At 44.8% G+C, this 16807-nt stretch overlaps 1 protein-coding gene across 1 annotated transcript in view; it reads right to left on the minus strand.

The window, feature by feature from the left end:
* The window catches only part of LOC104408456 (rho GTPase-activating protein 32-like), a gene marked incomplete at both ends in the record, with an annotated part of 57753 nt that overhangs the window by 31683 nt on the left and 9263 nt on the right, over positions 1–16807 (minus strand). The window contains 2 exons of the mRNA XM_010018068.1: positions 11956–12040; positions 13435–13526. Of these exons, the coding sequence (XP_010016370.1) occupies positions 11956–12040; positions 13435–13526 (177 nt within the window). The remainder of the gene's footprint in view (positions 1–11955; positions 12041–13434; positions 13527–16807) is intronic.

Genomic DNA, 16807 nt, shown 5'->3' on the forward strand with positions numbered 1-16807 from the left:
CAGCGTGAAGGGACAGGAGGGTTGGCCATGGGGGTTGAGGGAAGATCAGGAGTGGTTGTGAGAGCAGGGGCAGCCATGGACCTCATGGGGTGGCCATAAGGGGTGATCATGAGGAGAGACAAGGGGTGACCATGAGAGGTAAGGGCAGCAGCTATACAGTGTGAGTCACTCTGGGGGGCAGATGAGGGGTGGCTGCGAGTGGAGATCATGGTTGGCAGCCATGAGGGGAGACCAGTTTGCCCTCAGTGCCATGGGTTAGTGCTGGGGAACAGTTGGGCTTGATCTTAAAAGGTCTTTTCCAACACAGTTGATTCTATGATTTCTTTCTAAGAGGGGAAAGAAACACCAGCAAATAACCAAAGAAGTTCTTATTCCCTCAACTGATAAATCACATTTTAACTAGCTATAATTGTGACTCTTCCCTAAATTGACTTCATTAAACGACATCATTGCTCACATCCTTACACCAGCAACACTCAGTCCTGGTTCATGCAAGGGGGTAAGAAGCCTGGTTGAACTTCAAATCCTGAAATCATTGTCTGGTTTAGAACAGTAGCAGCATTTCACAGAGTGTGTTTTGAATGGTGAGCACTGCTGCTGAAACAAACCAAACTCAACTACATCTTAGGTTTAGAGACATCTCGAGAGGAGCTCTGATGTCTATACATCCTACAACCTACCTGGGATACTGAGGATCTGCACCCAGGAGTATGCAGAGCCCTACACCACGTAGCCACAACTCTCCTTGTCCCCTCTTAACCCTCTGAATAGGTTATTGATTATGCTGACCACTTCTGCTCCCACCACAGACCGAGCTGGGGATCTACGCAGTCTGCAGGGTTATAAACAGGGCTTCAGAAAGGACTTAACCCCACCAGAAGGAATTGTGCTTCTAGGAAAACTACTTCTTTCTTGTTACTGCACACCTACGTCAGAGAAATATTCCCCCTGTTGTCACAGACAGGCACCAGGTGGAAATCTACCTTCAGGTGAGCACAGCAGTCAACGTGCCTTATGATCCACCATGAAATGTGTCCCTGCCCAAGGCAGTGAGGTTGGAATTAGGTGAATGTTAAGTTCCCTTCCAACCCAAACTATTCCATGATTTCATCTCTCCATTGTTCTCTAGAAGAGTAATGCAAAAGTTATCTTGAACCTGCTTCAACTCTTTCCTAGAGGAATCATCTTCCTCATTCCACCAAACCTGATCGCCAAACAGCATCAAAATCCACACGTTTCCCAGGAACTCAAATCAAATTGCTCTGTTGAACAACAGAATTAGCCAGAATGTGTTTTTCCAGAGACAAAACTCTCACTACCATCTGCAGCACAATCACCATGAGATCCTGGTTCTCTCCCTCATCCCACTGAGCTGAATTAAAGAGATAACTACAAAATCTCTCTGGCTGCCAACCAAACTTCACTTCCAATATAAATTCCCAGAGAATTCCAATGCCTACCATTACAGAACCAGCAGCCAAAAAGAAAAATCCAGCCTGTCTCCAAAGGAAACCCCCTTTAGTCACTAGTAATTGACCCTGGTGAATATAACACCAGCCATTTGGAAACAGGCATTTTGAGATATAAAGTACACAGAGTAACACACATAACACTGTGTGTTCATTTTTACTCCACAGGCTCTGCTCCAAAAGGGAAAAGTAAGTGTCTTCCACATTACTGTTCACAGCAAAGCTAATTCAATGTAGTGGTGGGTTTCAATAGCCACATTGGGTGTTTCTGAAATGCTCTAACTTCAGGGGGGTTGGATAGGATGCTGGCATCTTTGGTGCATGCTCCTGACCTTCCATCTCTCTGCCAAGTCATCCATTTTACAACGTGGAGTGTTTCAAACTCTATGAATGGCTCCAGTTGAATCTGTTGTTGTTGTTTCGGTCTGTGTTGATTAACACATGTAAATCAAGGCATCTGGTGTTACCTCGCTCTCTTTCCATTTCACACCCTGTTAGAGTCTGATTTCATAATTAATTGAAACCCAAATGAGAATACTCAGAAACGAATCCTCCCTGGCAGCCTTTGCCAGGCTGGGGTCTAGTTACTACCTGCAGAGACACAGCCCTGCTCCTGGCAGTAGTGAGAATTCAACACTTGGCTATCACACAACGATACCAACCATCACTTTTCAGAACAAGATTCTTCTGTCCTACAGACGGGGAAAACTCTATCCTTCCATGTGCAGAATTGAGATCAAAGACAGACAGCATGAGTGATGAAGTAATGCTGCTCCTGCCCCAGTCTATCAGACAGCAGCTCTGAAGAACAGCACAGTCAATTCCAATTGCCTCTCATTTGGTAAGGTGATTCCTAACTGTATTTCATAAGCCAGGGAAGCACAACAGTAACAACAGACCAGATATAAACACCTACTAACCACTGGATGTGATGCAAACCCCAGAAGAGAAATACTGGAAGTTCACAGAACCACAGACTGGTTTGGGTTGGAAGGGACCTTAAAGCTCATCCTTACAGCCACAGGCAGGGACACCTTCCACTAGAGCAGGTTGCTCCAAGCCCCTGTGTCCAGCCTGGCCTCGAACCCCGCCAGATGCCAAAATGTTATTAGAACCATCTCCATTGACTGCTTGATGCACAGGGAGTTAGATGCACAAGGAAGATCACTGCTGCCATGGATTTCCAGAGGTTTAGAAGCCCAGGAGCCTATTGCACACTAGATGGCATTGCACTACAAATTATTGCAGGGATTAGGCACAGACAGGGATTCCTGGGGAAAACACCAACAGCATTCTCTTCCTGGCCCTCCTGAAAGTAAAGCTCAGCACCACAGCGTGAATACTTACAGTGTCAACACAATGGAGATGGCTCTGTAAGAGGAACCAGCCCCTTGGTGGCTTCAGGCAAAAACAAAGAGGCAGTTCAATTAAATTATTGTTTATTTATGTGCTTATTTAAAAGAAAAGTGGCTTTGCCACCAAACAAAGTGTCCTTTCTTTCACTGTCTGCCACTGGACAGAACAGGATCCTTACTCTGGCTGTTGCCAATAAGTACACACAAATGCAACGTTCCTCCTCATCCTACAAAAAGGACCTTTTCATAGTTGTCATTGTTGTTGACACAGAAAAGCCACTTGAAAGAGATTGCTTCAAGTTTTTATCCATCATCTTTAAACAGGTTTGGTTTACATGCTGAACCTATGTTTATAATTGTATACATTATCAGGAAGGGTATTGTTTAAGCTTATTGAAAAATGCATTTAACCATACTAAAAAAAAAATAAGAAGAAAAAAAGGACCAAGCCAGTGAATATAAATTATTTTATAGCTTTGTAAGATAAGAGGGATGTGGAGCTGCTGGAGCAAGTCCAGAGGAGGCCACAGAGCTGCTGCAAGGGCTGGAGCAGCTCTGCTCTGGAGCCAGGCTGAGAGAGCTGGGCTGGGGCAGCTGGAGAAGAGAAGGCTCCTGAAGGGGAGACCTTAGAGCAGCTCCAGTGCCTAAAGGGGCTCCAGGAAACCTGGAGAGGGGCTTTGGACAAGGGATGGAGGGACAGGACAAGGGGAATGGCTTTAGCCTGCCAGAGGGGAGATGGAGGCGAGCTCTTAGGCAGAAGCTCTTTCCTGTGAGGGTGGTGGGACACTGGAATGGGTTGAAGGGAGAAGTTGTGGCTGCCTCATCCCTGTCATTGTTGAAGGCCAGGTTGTACACAGGGGCTTGGAGCAACTTGCTCTAGTGGAAGGTGTCCCAGCCTACGGCAGGGGGTTGGAGCTGGATGAGCTTTAAGGTCCCTTCCAACCCAAACCAGTCTGTGGTTCAATGATTCTTCCTGCATGCAGCATTTCTTAAAACTGCTGACTTTCAAGGAAAGCACATTAAAATCATCAAATTAGTTACAACTGCCTTTCCTTCTCTGAGCTCCAAAATCCATCCAATTCTGTAGGAGGTCAGCAACAGTTTTAGTCACAGTCTACTTTTCCATTTGCTTGAAACAAGCATATTATTCCTGTAAAAGAACTGATGATTGGCACAGTCCTGTCATTCCAGGCTATTACTCTCTTACTCGCTGTTTTTTTCTTCTCCCCCACTAAATCAGTATCATCTTTTTTGTCCACACTGAGAAGAATCAAAGTCACTGGCAAAAAAAGTCTTATACATCTGAAATACCCCTCCAAGGGGGGAGAAAGAACAACAAAACCCTCCAGAAACTGTAATTTTGATGGGGGGAAGAGTACTGTGGTGATGAGAAGCTTAATGTGCTTAAGGGAGTCATTGATCCTGTCTCACTGCCACATTTTCAAAGCACCTTTCCTTAACTCAAGAGTGCAGGTAGGTTTTTACTATGACTTCTCACCTTCATGTCATCTGAAGAGTGGTGTTTGTGTTGTTTTGAATGCACAGGCCAAAACAAGAACTGTGCTGAGTAACATTTCCTATTTTGCATTTGTAGAGAACCAGTAATAAGGAACCAACATCCCCAGGGCAAAAAAGAAGCAAACAAACCTTACTAATGCCCACAAGGGAAAAGCAAACCTACCCTGAAGAGTCTTGAAGTCAGTAGCCTGGTTGTACTGTATTTGGAGGTGCAGGACATGAATAACTCTGGAATCTCATTAGGAAGTGCACATCCTGGCTTTTCTGTGAGCAGTTCTACCCCTTTTAACATGCAGGACTCATTGCTCAGCAAGGGAGGAAGCAAACCCAGCATTCCTGAAACTGCAAACCAATGCTACCCATAGGTGATGCACAACCTCCTTTCCACAGACCAATAATTGCATAGGCTCTGGAGAGTATTCCAGAGGATCCTGATGTGCTGATTTCAAATTGGTCATTGTTACCTTCCTGGAGCACTGGAAAACCCAGCCTTTACCCCACACTCCACATTTTTACCCATCACCAAGTACAGAGGGATCCACATCCTTCAACCTACTGCAGGCAAGCAGCATCCTTGCAGGCTCAGGTGAGGAGAATCAGCTCAACAAGATGACAAAGTCTCCCTTTGTGAATGATAAAAGAAACTCCATAAATCAGAATAAATAATACTAAGCAGGTGTGCACAAGCATATACTCGCACTGCAAGGCTGGTGTGCAGTGTCTTGGAAAGCCTTACACAACAGCAGGTAAGGAGCCATCATTAGACCTGCTGAAAAAGCTCCAGAAACAGCAAAAGCAAAAGCAGACAAGCTTTGCACATCACATATATGCAAACCACATCTTCCCAAGCAAGAACTTGCAGGACTAATCTCAAGATAGAAACAAGGGGCTGGGGAAATCAGCATTACTGAGAGCTCCTTCCCCAGGAAAAGCATTATTTATTATCTGGCTAAACACCAGCTTCTCTTGTTGACAAGAGGAGCAGGGAATGAAGGAAAATAATCTTCCCTTAGCTGGCAGGAGGAAGTGATAAAAGCTGAGTAGTCCATTTCCTGCCATGACCCCCTAAGTGGGAAAGATCAACAACCACTCATCTTCACAAATGAGGCTGTGGGAAACCCTGAATGTGCTGCATTCCACTATGACACCCCCCACTTTTCCATAAAGGTTAGGCTAGGACTAAACAGACCACTGCAAGCATCTGAATATCATACAGACACACACAGAGCTACAGGACTCCCAAATAAAGCCTATGGCCTTTAGCTACTTGCTCATTACCTTGCCCTGGGGGAAGGTAGAAGCTCCATTTATGTACATGCACAAATATGTTTGGTTTGCTGCTTTCTTGCAGCCCCTTTAGGAGCCACTCTAAGGTCTCTCCAGATCCTTCTCTTCTCCAGGCTGAACCAGCCCAGCTTTCTCAGCCTGGCTTCAGAGCAGAGCTGCATCTCCATGGCCTCCTCTGGCATCACTCCACCAGATCCCCAAAGCCAAGCCAGTCAGGAATACACATTCTGCAAGATCACATTGGTAGGTTCTATCCTATCCATGCTTCTTCACCAGGAAACGAATGAAAACATCTGTAACTGCAGGACAAAGGTACACACACACCCCACGGGAGAGGCAAGGTAATGAATGAACGCTTTAAAACCCTGTTAGCCTAACTTGCTACCCCTGAGCTGCCAAACTCGGTCATCAAACCTCCCATTTCTGGCACAGAAGCACAACCTAAACAAACTGACCTTTCTGCAAGCAGGTACAGTAAACACAGAATGGAAATGCTGCCCGTGCTGTTTGCTTTAGCAGCTAATACATCCACTGGCACGACAAACCTCCCCTGTAGACAGAAAACACAGCCCTGCTGCGGTAAATCTCAGGATCATAGCAACATGAAGTTTGCTGGTTATTAAAATCCCACTAGCTTGGCACGCTGGCAGGTCTCTTGAGTACAATATTATGCTGCATTTTAACATCATTCGTGTTAACAACATGGTTTACTATACACAGAAACACAGGGGGTTTCATCCTTTTTCAAACTATGCAACACCAGTGAGGTAGGGATTATTTTTCTGGAGCCTACAGATTCTTTTTAATACGTTTTAATTACACATGTAATACATCCTTCTGCTTTTTCCAGGCCATTAATCATCAGGGAAGGAAAATTTCCCGACACAAGTCACTAATGAAAACAGCTTTTGTACATTTCTGTCATACGTTGCTGGAGATGATGTACGATGGTGGCAAACAGCAGGTCAATGCCAAAGTTAAAGCTGGGTTTATTGCACCCACTTTTAAGGTTTACTCAGTCAGCCATCAAACAGCCACTATGCACCAAGAAAGACTAAAGATCCACAAACAAGTTGCTGTGTTTTCAGGAGAAGAAAAAAAGCAGAAATACTTGTTCAACAGAGTAACAAGTAGAATCTCATTTGCTTTTAACAATGATTTGGGGGTTATAGTCTGTCCTTCCATTTATACCCTGGAGGTGTTCAAGGCCAGGCTGGACAGAGCCTTGGGCGACATAGTTTAGCGTGTGATGTCCCTGCCCATGGCAGGGGGGTTGGAACTAGATGATCTTAAGGTCCTTTCCAACCCAAACTATTCTATGATTCTATGATGAACATGCCTGGAATCAGAGAGCGAGGCTAGATCCTTTCCTTCCTGTGACAGGCAATTCAATAACCCTCCAGCTGAGTAATGTCACCAAATTACCTTTTACTTTATAATACAAGATAAACATGTGTAAGTTCGTGATTTCAGTAACTGTCAGTCATAGAATCCCACACTGGTTTGGGTTGAAGGGCCCTTAAAGCTCATCCAGTTCCAACCCCCTGCAAGGGGCTGGGACACCTTCCACTAGAGCAGGTTGCTCCAAGCCCCTGTGTCCAAGCTGGCCTTCAACACAGCCCCACTAAAGCTGGATCACTTCAAGCAACATGTGTAAACAAGTAGTGTGTGAGCAGCAACCATAAAGCTTCCTGAGACATCCTCCATCCACTGGAAGTTATCCCTCCCCTGGAACACCCATGCTGGATTTCTCCCCACTTCACTAGAAGAAAACCAAGCAAGCTGGAATGTCACAGTTCTGATCTCGTTCCAGGGAGGAATTTTTCTGAGGAGTTCGTGGCAAAGTTGGATGCAAGACCAGGAAATAGAAGAATCCAAAAACTGAGGTGAACTTACTCGAATATTTTCCTAACGTTTTTGGCACCAGGAAGCTTGGCTTAGAGACTCTTAATCTTGGCAGGAGACTGTGCCAGTTTTCAGGGAGTTGTGGCTGGAATTATTAATTTAATAGAAGCAGTTTCCACCTACACTATGAACATAGTTGGGTTCATATACCCATGTCCTTAAAGCAGCCCTTGCAACATCTCCCCCTGCCACTGTAGAAGGCAACAGTAAAGGGAAGGAGCAGCCTTCGTTTGAAATTACTGCTGGAAGGGGGTTCGAGCTAAGCTGCCCGACTTCACACACAGACCAGGCAGCACTCCTCTATTCCTGCTCTTTCTAGCTGACCTGTGCAGAGAACTGCTTTTAGCTGGGGCAGAAACATCTTAAACTACCCCAGATCACTCCAGAGGAGGGCATCTGGTCAGGCTTTAGCATCTTTGTTTCCTTCGCAATCCACCTCAGGAAAATGACTGCATAACTAACAGGGACACCTTCCCAAGCATACTTCTCCCTCTGCACCCCCTTCCCTGGAATGGTATTAAATAAAAAGGCAAACCAAAAGAAGATGACCCCAAAAAATCTCTTCTCAACAGGCTTTGCTGACAGAAGGCACGAGGAGAACCGAGCTGCTCTTCCCTCTGAAGATGCAACAGGAAAACGCCGTGACAGGCAGGAACCGCAGCCCCTGTTGAGAGGCAGAGCATCATCTTGGCTGGAAAGCTGCAGCTTGCCAAAGGCATTCAGCAGCAAACAATACTGCTGAGCTGGGAACAGGAATTCCTGGCAGCATTCCTGGCAGCTGATGCCTCCGCAGGCGGAAGTGATTCTGGATCAAATACTTCCTTTACGGCTGATAACATGCTCCTACCACTTGCAATGCCAAAGTTTAAGAGATAAGGAGAGGGAAAGGATCTTCCATGCCCTGTAATCCAATCCTGTTCCGATTGGCTTATATTTAGAAGGCAGCTACATGAATGCAAACACAGAGAGACAAGAGACCTACTGTCTGAAGGGATTGAGTCCGTGACAGATGCAAGAGTGCTGAAATGCCTGACAGCACTTTTCCTTTAGCAATATGTTTTACAGGGAGCAAGGAATATTACCTGGGAAGGAGGAAGCTGATCAGCTCTCCATATTCAACTACTAAAACCTACTCAAATAAAGTCTTAATTCTTCAAAGGGTAAAACAAAGTATTTCTAGCAGGAAGTAGAGATGTTACAGAATACCTAAGCCCTGTTTCTTCTGTTCATATTAATGGCACACAGCACTAAGTAAAATACAATCACATTTGCACCATGCTGGGGAGAGAATCACTCTACTCTGTATAACTCAGTGACACGGGGAGGTGTTGAAATAGTTCCATTCCTACATATTAACAAGGCCTAAAGCTCACTGATGAAAGGCAGCGAAACTACATGACAACTGCTGCACTGAGATATCCAAATCCCATGTGATTGAGTTCACCTCAACAGCTCTACAGCTACAGCATAAAACCTGGAACACGCCATCAGGCTGGCTCAGGGTTCAGCTCCAACTCATATCCTGTCAGGAAGGTGCTGTGCTGTTTAGTGTGTGCACCTCAGCTTCATGCTGGAACAACTCGAGCCCCTAAGAAGGCAACTCCGAGACCAGAAATCATGCTTAATTTAATAAACTGCCTTAGAAACTGACTGTGAACTTATTTTACATTAGGATGACTTAGGCACTCATGAAGTTAAATGAATAGTCAGCCCTTCTGCCTTCACATAAGAGCTGGTAGAGATGCTGAGGACTTCCAGCTCCAAACCTCAGTGCTTTGTGTATTAATGAATTGAGTTTTAATGTTCCAGAGAGGGAAAGGCATCACTGAGAGGTTTTAGCTAAGGTCTGTGTGAAGGCAGCAGAGCTTAGAGAGAAGGAAAGCGACAGAACTGACCTAACTGATGCTGAGTGATCCCAATCCAGCCGTGGCCTCACATGGAATTGACCAGGTTGGAAAAGACCTTTAAGATCATCAAGGCATGTTGTTTGGGACACCCAGACGACAGTGAAGCTCAACCACAGTTCTGCTCCTGCTAATGGGATTCTTACACATTTATCCAATGTTAGACTAAGAGAAATCTATTATGCAGGCAGTGGCTTTTCATTGTAAGATTAAAAATCAATGACGTAGCCTTAAAAACTCAATGCAGTCAGAAATTTAAGGTATTTCAGCAAAACAGCAGTGAATTTCAGGCACTGATGCAATCTGTAAAGCCTCTCCTGTAACTACAGCTTTGACATCAACTACCTGTGCATGGTAAACCAGCAATTTCCTGCCCATGCAACATGTGTCTCACTGGCCTGATGCAGATGAGGTTAAACCACATTGAAAGGCTGTTGAAAGCAGAAGAGCAGCATATTTCTGCAAAGAAAAAGCATCCCCAAAAGCACCTAGTTTTGTTCACATGGTGCTATGGTAAGAAGAGAACGAATCCTTTTTCACACATCTCAGAAAGTTAACTTAGAATGAGCTCATGAGGTGAGGTGCCAGGATATTAATACCGATTGCGCCATGAGACCATCTTCGAAGTGACATCAACAGTTACAAAACAAGCTGAAATCCAGCCAGGCTCTTAACAGGCAGCATTACACAATACCTGCTAATGCTGCACTGCAACTCTGCACAGTTTGAACAGTGAAAAGATTTTGAAAGGAGTTTCCACCCACTACCCCTCAGATGCAACTTGGCAATTCACTATTAGGTGCCAAGCTGTCACTTACTAGTCACTTCAGCCTACTGCTATTCTCTGGCTCCCTTCTTAGCACCAAGGAGCCACCAATGAATGCCTCTTAATTCACATGTATGAGCCCTAGATGAAGCTATTTTGAAATCTGTAGACTAATACTGCTGTTGTATTAATAGCTTGCATTTATTATACCCTTAACACTGCTCTTCTACAAAGGAAATACTGTAATGTCCTACACTTTCTGTATTTCAGGAGCAAAGCTCTGTTCTTAGGATGTTTTTATCCATATCAAATGATCATTACAGAAATCTTGCTTAGAAAAAGGAAGGGACAAGAGGCACAGAGCCAGTACTTGGAGCCTGATTCACCTTATTTAAGCATATGCTTTGCTTTACGTACCTAAACAGTGAAGTGTATATGATTTTTCAGAGGTGGGAGTGGTGGAAACAGAGCAAGGACCACCACCCCCCCCACCCCAGCGCACACAACCACACTTTGTCTTTAAAATGCTTCAAATGCTGGTGCCACGCAGGGGTTGTGATCTCTCTGTAGCTTGCTTGTACCTCTGACTGATGGAAAGGAAAACTCACGATGCAAGAGAGATCTGTATGGACATAGAAACCTGCTTGAGACCTCCTCCGACATCAAACTTCTCTCCAAAATGACTGAAAATGTAGTGGTGCCAAACCAGAAAACTACCAGGGGACCAAAGCCAGGGACACAGAGTAGTCAACCTATTCCTGGACACTGAAAATAAACACAGGTTTGCTCCAGAAAACTGAGGACTGCTCCTGTTTGTGTCAGCGTCTTTCAGAGACCTCCTAAGAACTGAGCTCTTCTGCTGGTGTCCTCTTCATTTTGCCTCAGTTGCTTTGCCTTTGTGTGCATGTGTGTCTGCCAGCCTATGCTCAATAGAATGGACCTACTTAGAGCCACTAAGTGTGAATAATAGTAGATACAACCGCTGACTAGGACCCAGACTCCTTCTCAGTTGGAATTTCATAGAGACAGAATGATCGGATGCGTAACTCTGCTTGCAGAACTGTCAAGTAGAGAAACATGAAAGGCTGTAAATAATTCATTCTCTATTCCAGGAAATGTTTTACAAATGAGAAGGTTGTAACCTCTTTTTGGCTCCAAGGCTGGCAAACGCTGGAGGCATCCCTGCTCCTCCAAGTGCAGAACAAGATGTGCCCTGTTCAGGAGAAACCAGCCGTGATTCTTGGTTCTCAGCCCTCCCCAGTACTGCCCAGCAAAAAGTGCTTCTGATGGATGGATCACACTTCTAGAAGTGCAACTCAGGCTGACTAACAATTGCTTGGATTCTGATGACACAGCTGCACAACGCAGAGCCAAGATAACATGAAGAGAAAGGATAAAATGGAATGCTTTCTATTCACACCATTGTTTAAAGACACACACACATAAACTGGAACCACGCATGCAGTTATTGACATGACTCCATCATGAGTGTTTGATGCAGTCTTCAGTGATACCAGTCAAATCCAGTGGAAATAACACCACTCCAGCCTCAAAGGGGTGGCAACACGGACAGATGCTGGCTCAGTACATGGAAGCACGTCCAAAGCAAGAGACCCTATTCCTTTAACTTCTCATCACTAAACAACAATCTAAACCAACCTTAGTGGAGGTCCCTCCTCTGCCTTCCCCAGCAGGTTAGTTGGCAGCCAAACCCAGGGATGTTTTGTATATAAAAGAAGGCTGAAACTCACCTGGATGTTGCCGAAATCCACGTTTTCATAATGGAAATGTGCACATTCAGCCATCTTTGGGAAGTGACCCTTTGTAAAGGATAACCTGAAGCACATCAAAAGCACCCCATCAGATAGATGCAAATCACTGAACCAAGCGTCAAGTACCATTCCAAAATGCCATTACTAACAGAAAACAACACTTCCCACTTTCTCATCCAAAAGCAAAGGGAACAGAGGGATTTGTTGATGTGATGCACCAAAAGAGTGGAGAAAGGAATCAAGTGAGAAAGGAAAACTAAAGTGCAAAGTGGCTTTTAGCACGGCATCCTTAAAGCACTGTGGCAGCTCATCCACACCAAAGGCCACATCTTGAAGGACAGGCACAGGGACAAGCTGCTCTACCTTTACAAAAGCTTTTGTGCAGTGCAAATACACAGCCTTACACGAGACACATAGGAAAGGAGAGCTTTACCTGTGAAAGGCATCACAGCCCATCAGTCCCGGGTTGATGTATCTGAGGGTGCAGAACAAACGCTATTTATCCTTTGCCTTTTTCAATTTCCAAAGTGAGCCATAATTATTTCCAAGTGTCTCCAGTTACAATGAGGGCTGACGGGGAGATCCTCTGGCTCTGCAACATGCTCTTGCTTCTGCTGAAGCTATTATAGACTCCTATAGATATTGCTGGTGGTGAGCCAATGAGATCGTCATTATCTAGCTCTCTCTTCCCACGGGAATATAAGTGGGAAGTGAGATGCAGCAGCTGGCTGCTCAGCACTAGAACAAAGAGCCATTGCCCCTACAGCATCAGAGGTGAGCTGAAGGCACAGAGCAATCGATGCTGGGGAGTTGTGGTCCTCCAGTCAGCATTCATAGCAAAGACCTATTGACTGCTTCTGATCCCATTTGCAGGTTAGAGGTTTGAAACCTCAGCTGCAAGCAGAATTGATTGCTTTAGATTCTCTGGGGGAGAATGAGACAGAGAAGGACAGTGCAAGACCAAGGGAAAAATAAATCTGGGAGATCAGAGAAGAAAAAATACCCCTAAAACTGTGCAAACCCATTCAGAGGAAGATGTACAGGGCAGAACGTAAGGAAAGAAAAAGAGAAAATAAATATATCTAGGCCACCCACTTGTCCTGGGTTAGCTTCCCAGAGCACGGGAAGAGAGGGTAGATTCTCTCATTGATACATTGCCTGAGATCCTCTTTAGGGTTTTTAATGTATATTTTTCAGTTATTATTATTAATTAGTTTCAGGAAGAAAATGCTAAGTCCAAAAACTCTAAAAAGCTTTGCCTCTGTGGCCACAAACAGGAAAGAGAGCCACCAAAGCCTCTCACATCCCCACTCTCCATCGGCTCTAATTTACTTTGTCCACATGGATCTTGGTGGCTCTGATGAAGATACTATCCCAAATTGTTCCCGAATGCCCTCTCTGGGATATCAGAACTAGAAGCCAAGCAAGGACAGGAAAATCAAAGGACACTGCTCTTACTTTTTCACATTCTTCACTTTCATACTGGCTGTGCTGCCGCAGGTCCGGAGCGCCAGCTCCCCTGGAATGTCGGGAATATCAGCGCCTCTTGCCTGTAAAACAGGAGGAAATAAAAACAAGGAACTTCAAATACAATTGCATGCTAAGATCATAGTTTTACATTTATCTACAAACACAGCTAAAATCAATCTGCTACAGGTTGTATTTCTGCCCTTTGAATGAGGAAAAGGGAACCTCAGGATTACGACCTAGTAGGGGATCATCTCTTCCTGAACCCAGCTGCAGAATCTTCCCAAATCTTAGTAATAACTGCAAGTGCTAGTATTTCATTCATTGCTACTGCTGGTGTCTAAAGACGTTTTCAGAGATAGGAGTCAGACATCCATCCCTAAACTCCATCCTCAGGCTCCTCATTAAGTACCTGCCTTTCCAAACACTTGGGTTCAGGCAGAGGCACTGGAGGAAGCTGGAGAGCTCATGCAGTGGGAAATCAAGTTAATGACAGAGCTGCTTAGATGTGGGAGGTGAACATTTAAAGGAGGTGTTTGAAGCTACTGGTGTAAGTGCATATTAACATTCCTTAATCACTAAAATTCGTTGACTTTCAAGAGGACAGAACTGCAAACTCTCTCTTCTCATTTGTTCTGTCATGCTTTCCCATCGTCTCTCTCCTCCAGCTGCATTCACCGTCCCAGGGGGCTCTGAAACACTTGTGTTTCTGCTGGGCTGTACCAGGCCCTGAGCTCTAGAGGAATCAGGGGGTTTAGATGAGGCTTTTATGAAGAGAGCAGTGATCAAATGGGAGGAGAAAAACATGGTTCCTGATGCTGGCCAGAGACAGTCATTAGTGATGTGGGTGACACTGGTTGAAGGAGCTTTTCTCTGCTTTATACAATTAATAATGCGGAAGAAGGGCACCTCAGTATTTCTTCTCCTACAGGCCTGCAATGAAGAAGTATTACATCAAATCCCTTAGGAGTAAAGAGATGACTTCCCTGATCCACATCAGTACCAATGCTTCCAACCTGGTCTGCCAAAGATCTCTGAACAGAGATGCTCAGTCCAAGAGCTGCTGCATGTAAAATATGGAACCAACTCGGTCCTCACCCCAAAACTTCAGAGTCAGACAACGACAGCTCCAGCCAGCAGCCCACATACGGGATGAACAACGAGGGAATACTTCTTATCCCTGCCCCTTAAGCTTTCCCCTTAGCTTGACATGGCTCAAATTTACACATGCTTCACCACATCAGAAAAGCTGCAGCAAATGACTCAAAATCATTCCCTTCGTCTATATTCATTAATTGAATACTGTCTATATTCATTAATTTAATATTGTCTATATTCATGAATTCATTAACAGCAACAGGATGGGATTCATCTCACTCAGCTCCGGGTGTGCACAGGGTGCACAGCCCTAGCTGAGGGGTGATTTTACAGTCAACAGAGATGAACAGTCCACTTCACATGCTTCAGTTCACATACTTCAGACAACAGATGAGGACAAAAGAAACCATGTTGTGGCAGGATCTATTCCTCCCTTGACACAGGGAATGTGGGATGATCCTGGCTGCATTCATCCAACCACCACTGCGGCTTACACAGACGGTGAGCAGAGCATCTTCTCTGCACCCAGACAAATTCTTGTTCTCTCCAGGACTGCTGCTCCCCCTTTGCAACATTCCTGAATCAATCCGAAGCCAGGACACTCACTCTCCCAGCTGTGCCTTTCACAGCCCTTCAGCTCCACTGTCCCAGCACTGTACAGACCATGCACTGCAGGAAATATACCCTTAAAGAAGTATTTATACCTCTAAAGAAACCTCTCTGAGCTGATTGACTAAGCACACAATTACTCCAGCATGGAATAGGACACTTGAGAGTCTCCTTGTGAAATGTAATGTTAAGAAGATCACCAATGTAATAAACCTGACAGGTCTTTTACATAAGCAAATAACTAATTACAGTAATAACCGTGCCATCCCTGTAAGCTGCTTTCAGGCAAAGCTGGATGTGCTTGCCTTAATTTTCTAAGGAACAGAATTTCTGTAGGAAGAAGAAGAGTTTTTCTCCTCCATCAGCAGTAGAAGCTGGTGGGGTATAAAAATGGATAAACAAATCTGACAGAAAAATGTGGGCTTCAAGCCAGTTTGCAGCAGTGGGTAGAGCCTCTCCTGGATCTGACTCAAAGCAGCGTAGGCAAAACTCACACCTCCAGCAGAGTGAAATGCCAGCATCTCTCTTTGAAAAAGTTGTATTATCCTCTTCTTCCCAGTTGAGTTATGTCCAAACCCTGCTGGAAGGAGCGATCTGTCTCCCATTTCCAGCATGTATCCATTTCAATGGACTACAAGGAGATGCAAACACAGTAATTCACTTCGATTGCTCTTCCAACTTGATCTGAGCTCTCTGCTGCAGCATGACAATCTCTCCCAAGTCTCACAGCACAGGGAAAAGGGGCATAATGGTGATCTTGTGCAAGCTAAAATCTTTAGTATGAGGTACTAACCCCAGAAAAAACAGGGTGGATAGACAGGTAAGCAGAAGAGAAACTCACTGCCATTTAAAAATCACATTACTCCAAAGGTAACTGCAACTACTTTCTATTTAAGCCAAAGATACAAAACTTGATTAAAGCACTTTCTTCCCTACTAGTCTGTACCTGTTCTGATCAAAAGCCTGGCATGCAAACTGTCACCTCCTCTCAAAATACAAACCTCTCCGCATGAGATGTGTCATCTCTTGTGCTCTGTGTCACAGTGGTTTTGTGTTTTAAATGACTTTGAAACAGTCAGGTTATTCACATCTGAAAATCAGCAGTTGCTCCTCACTTCCCTGTTTCCTATGCAGCGCCAGTCTGTGGAAAGCCAGGAATTGCAGAGCAAATCTGTTTAGGCAAATGATTTAGCCCAGTTTTCACAGCCTAATGTCACTGCTGAGCCAAGTTGCTCTGGTCAACACATTAGGACTTGATCCAGAATGCAATTAGTTGACTTTCATAGAATCCCAGACTGGTTTGGGTTGAAGGGACCTTAAAGCTCATCCAGTTCCAACCCCCTGCCACGGGCAGGGACACCTTCCACTAGAGCAGGTTGCTCCAAGCCCCTGTGTCCAACATGGCCTTGGCCTTTATGCACCTTCCTACCACCAATATCTCACCAAAAGCAGCTTGGAGGGAGCAGACTGCTCTGGATCTTTTCAGCACATGGCCTTGTTTCTAGAAATGGCTGAGCTGGTTGGTTTCCATGACAGTCTTTCCTTTACATCATCTTCATTTCCCCTCCATTTTCTTGGAGGGGGATAAAAAAAGTTAATAAAGAGGGAAAAAAAACCACCATCAGAAACCCCAAAGCTTTGTTAGAGCTTTACTTCT

This window comes from Nestor notabilis, unplaced genomic scaffold, assembly GCF_000696875.1.
Source record: "Nestor notabilis isolate BGI_N333 unplaced genomic scaffold, ASM69687v1 scaffold2927, whole genome shotgun sequence".
In the NCBI taxonomy this organism is placed as follows: domain Eukaryota; kingdom Metazoa; phylum Chordata; class Aves; order Psittaciformes; family Psittacidae; genus Nestor; species Nestor notabilis.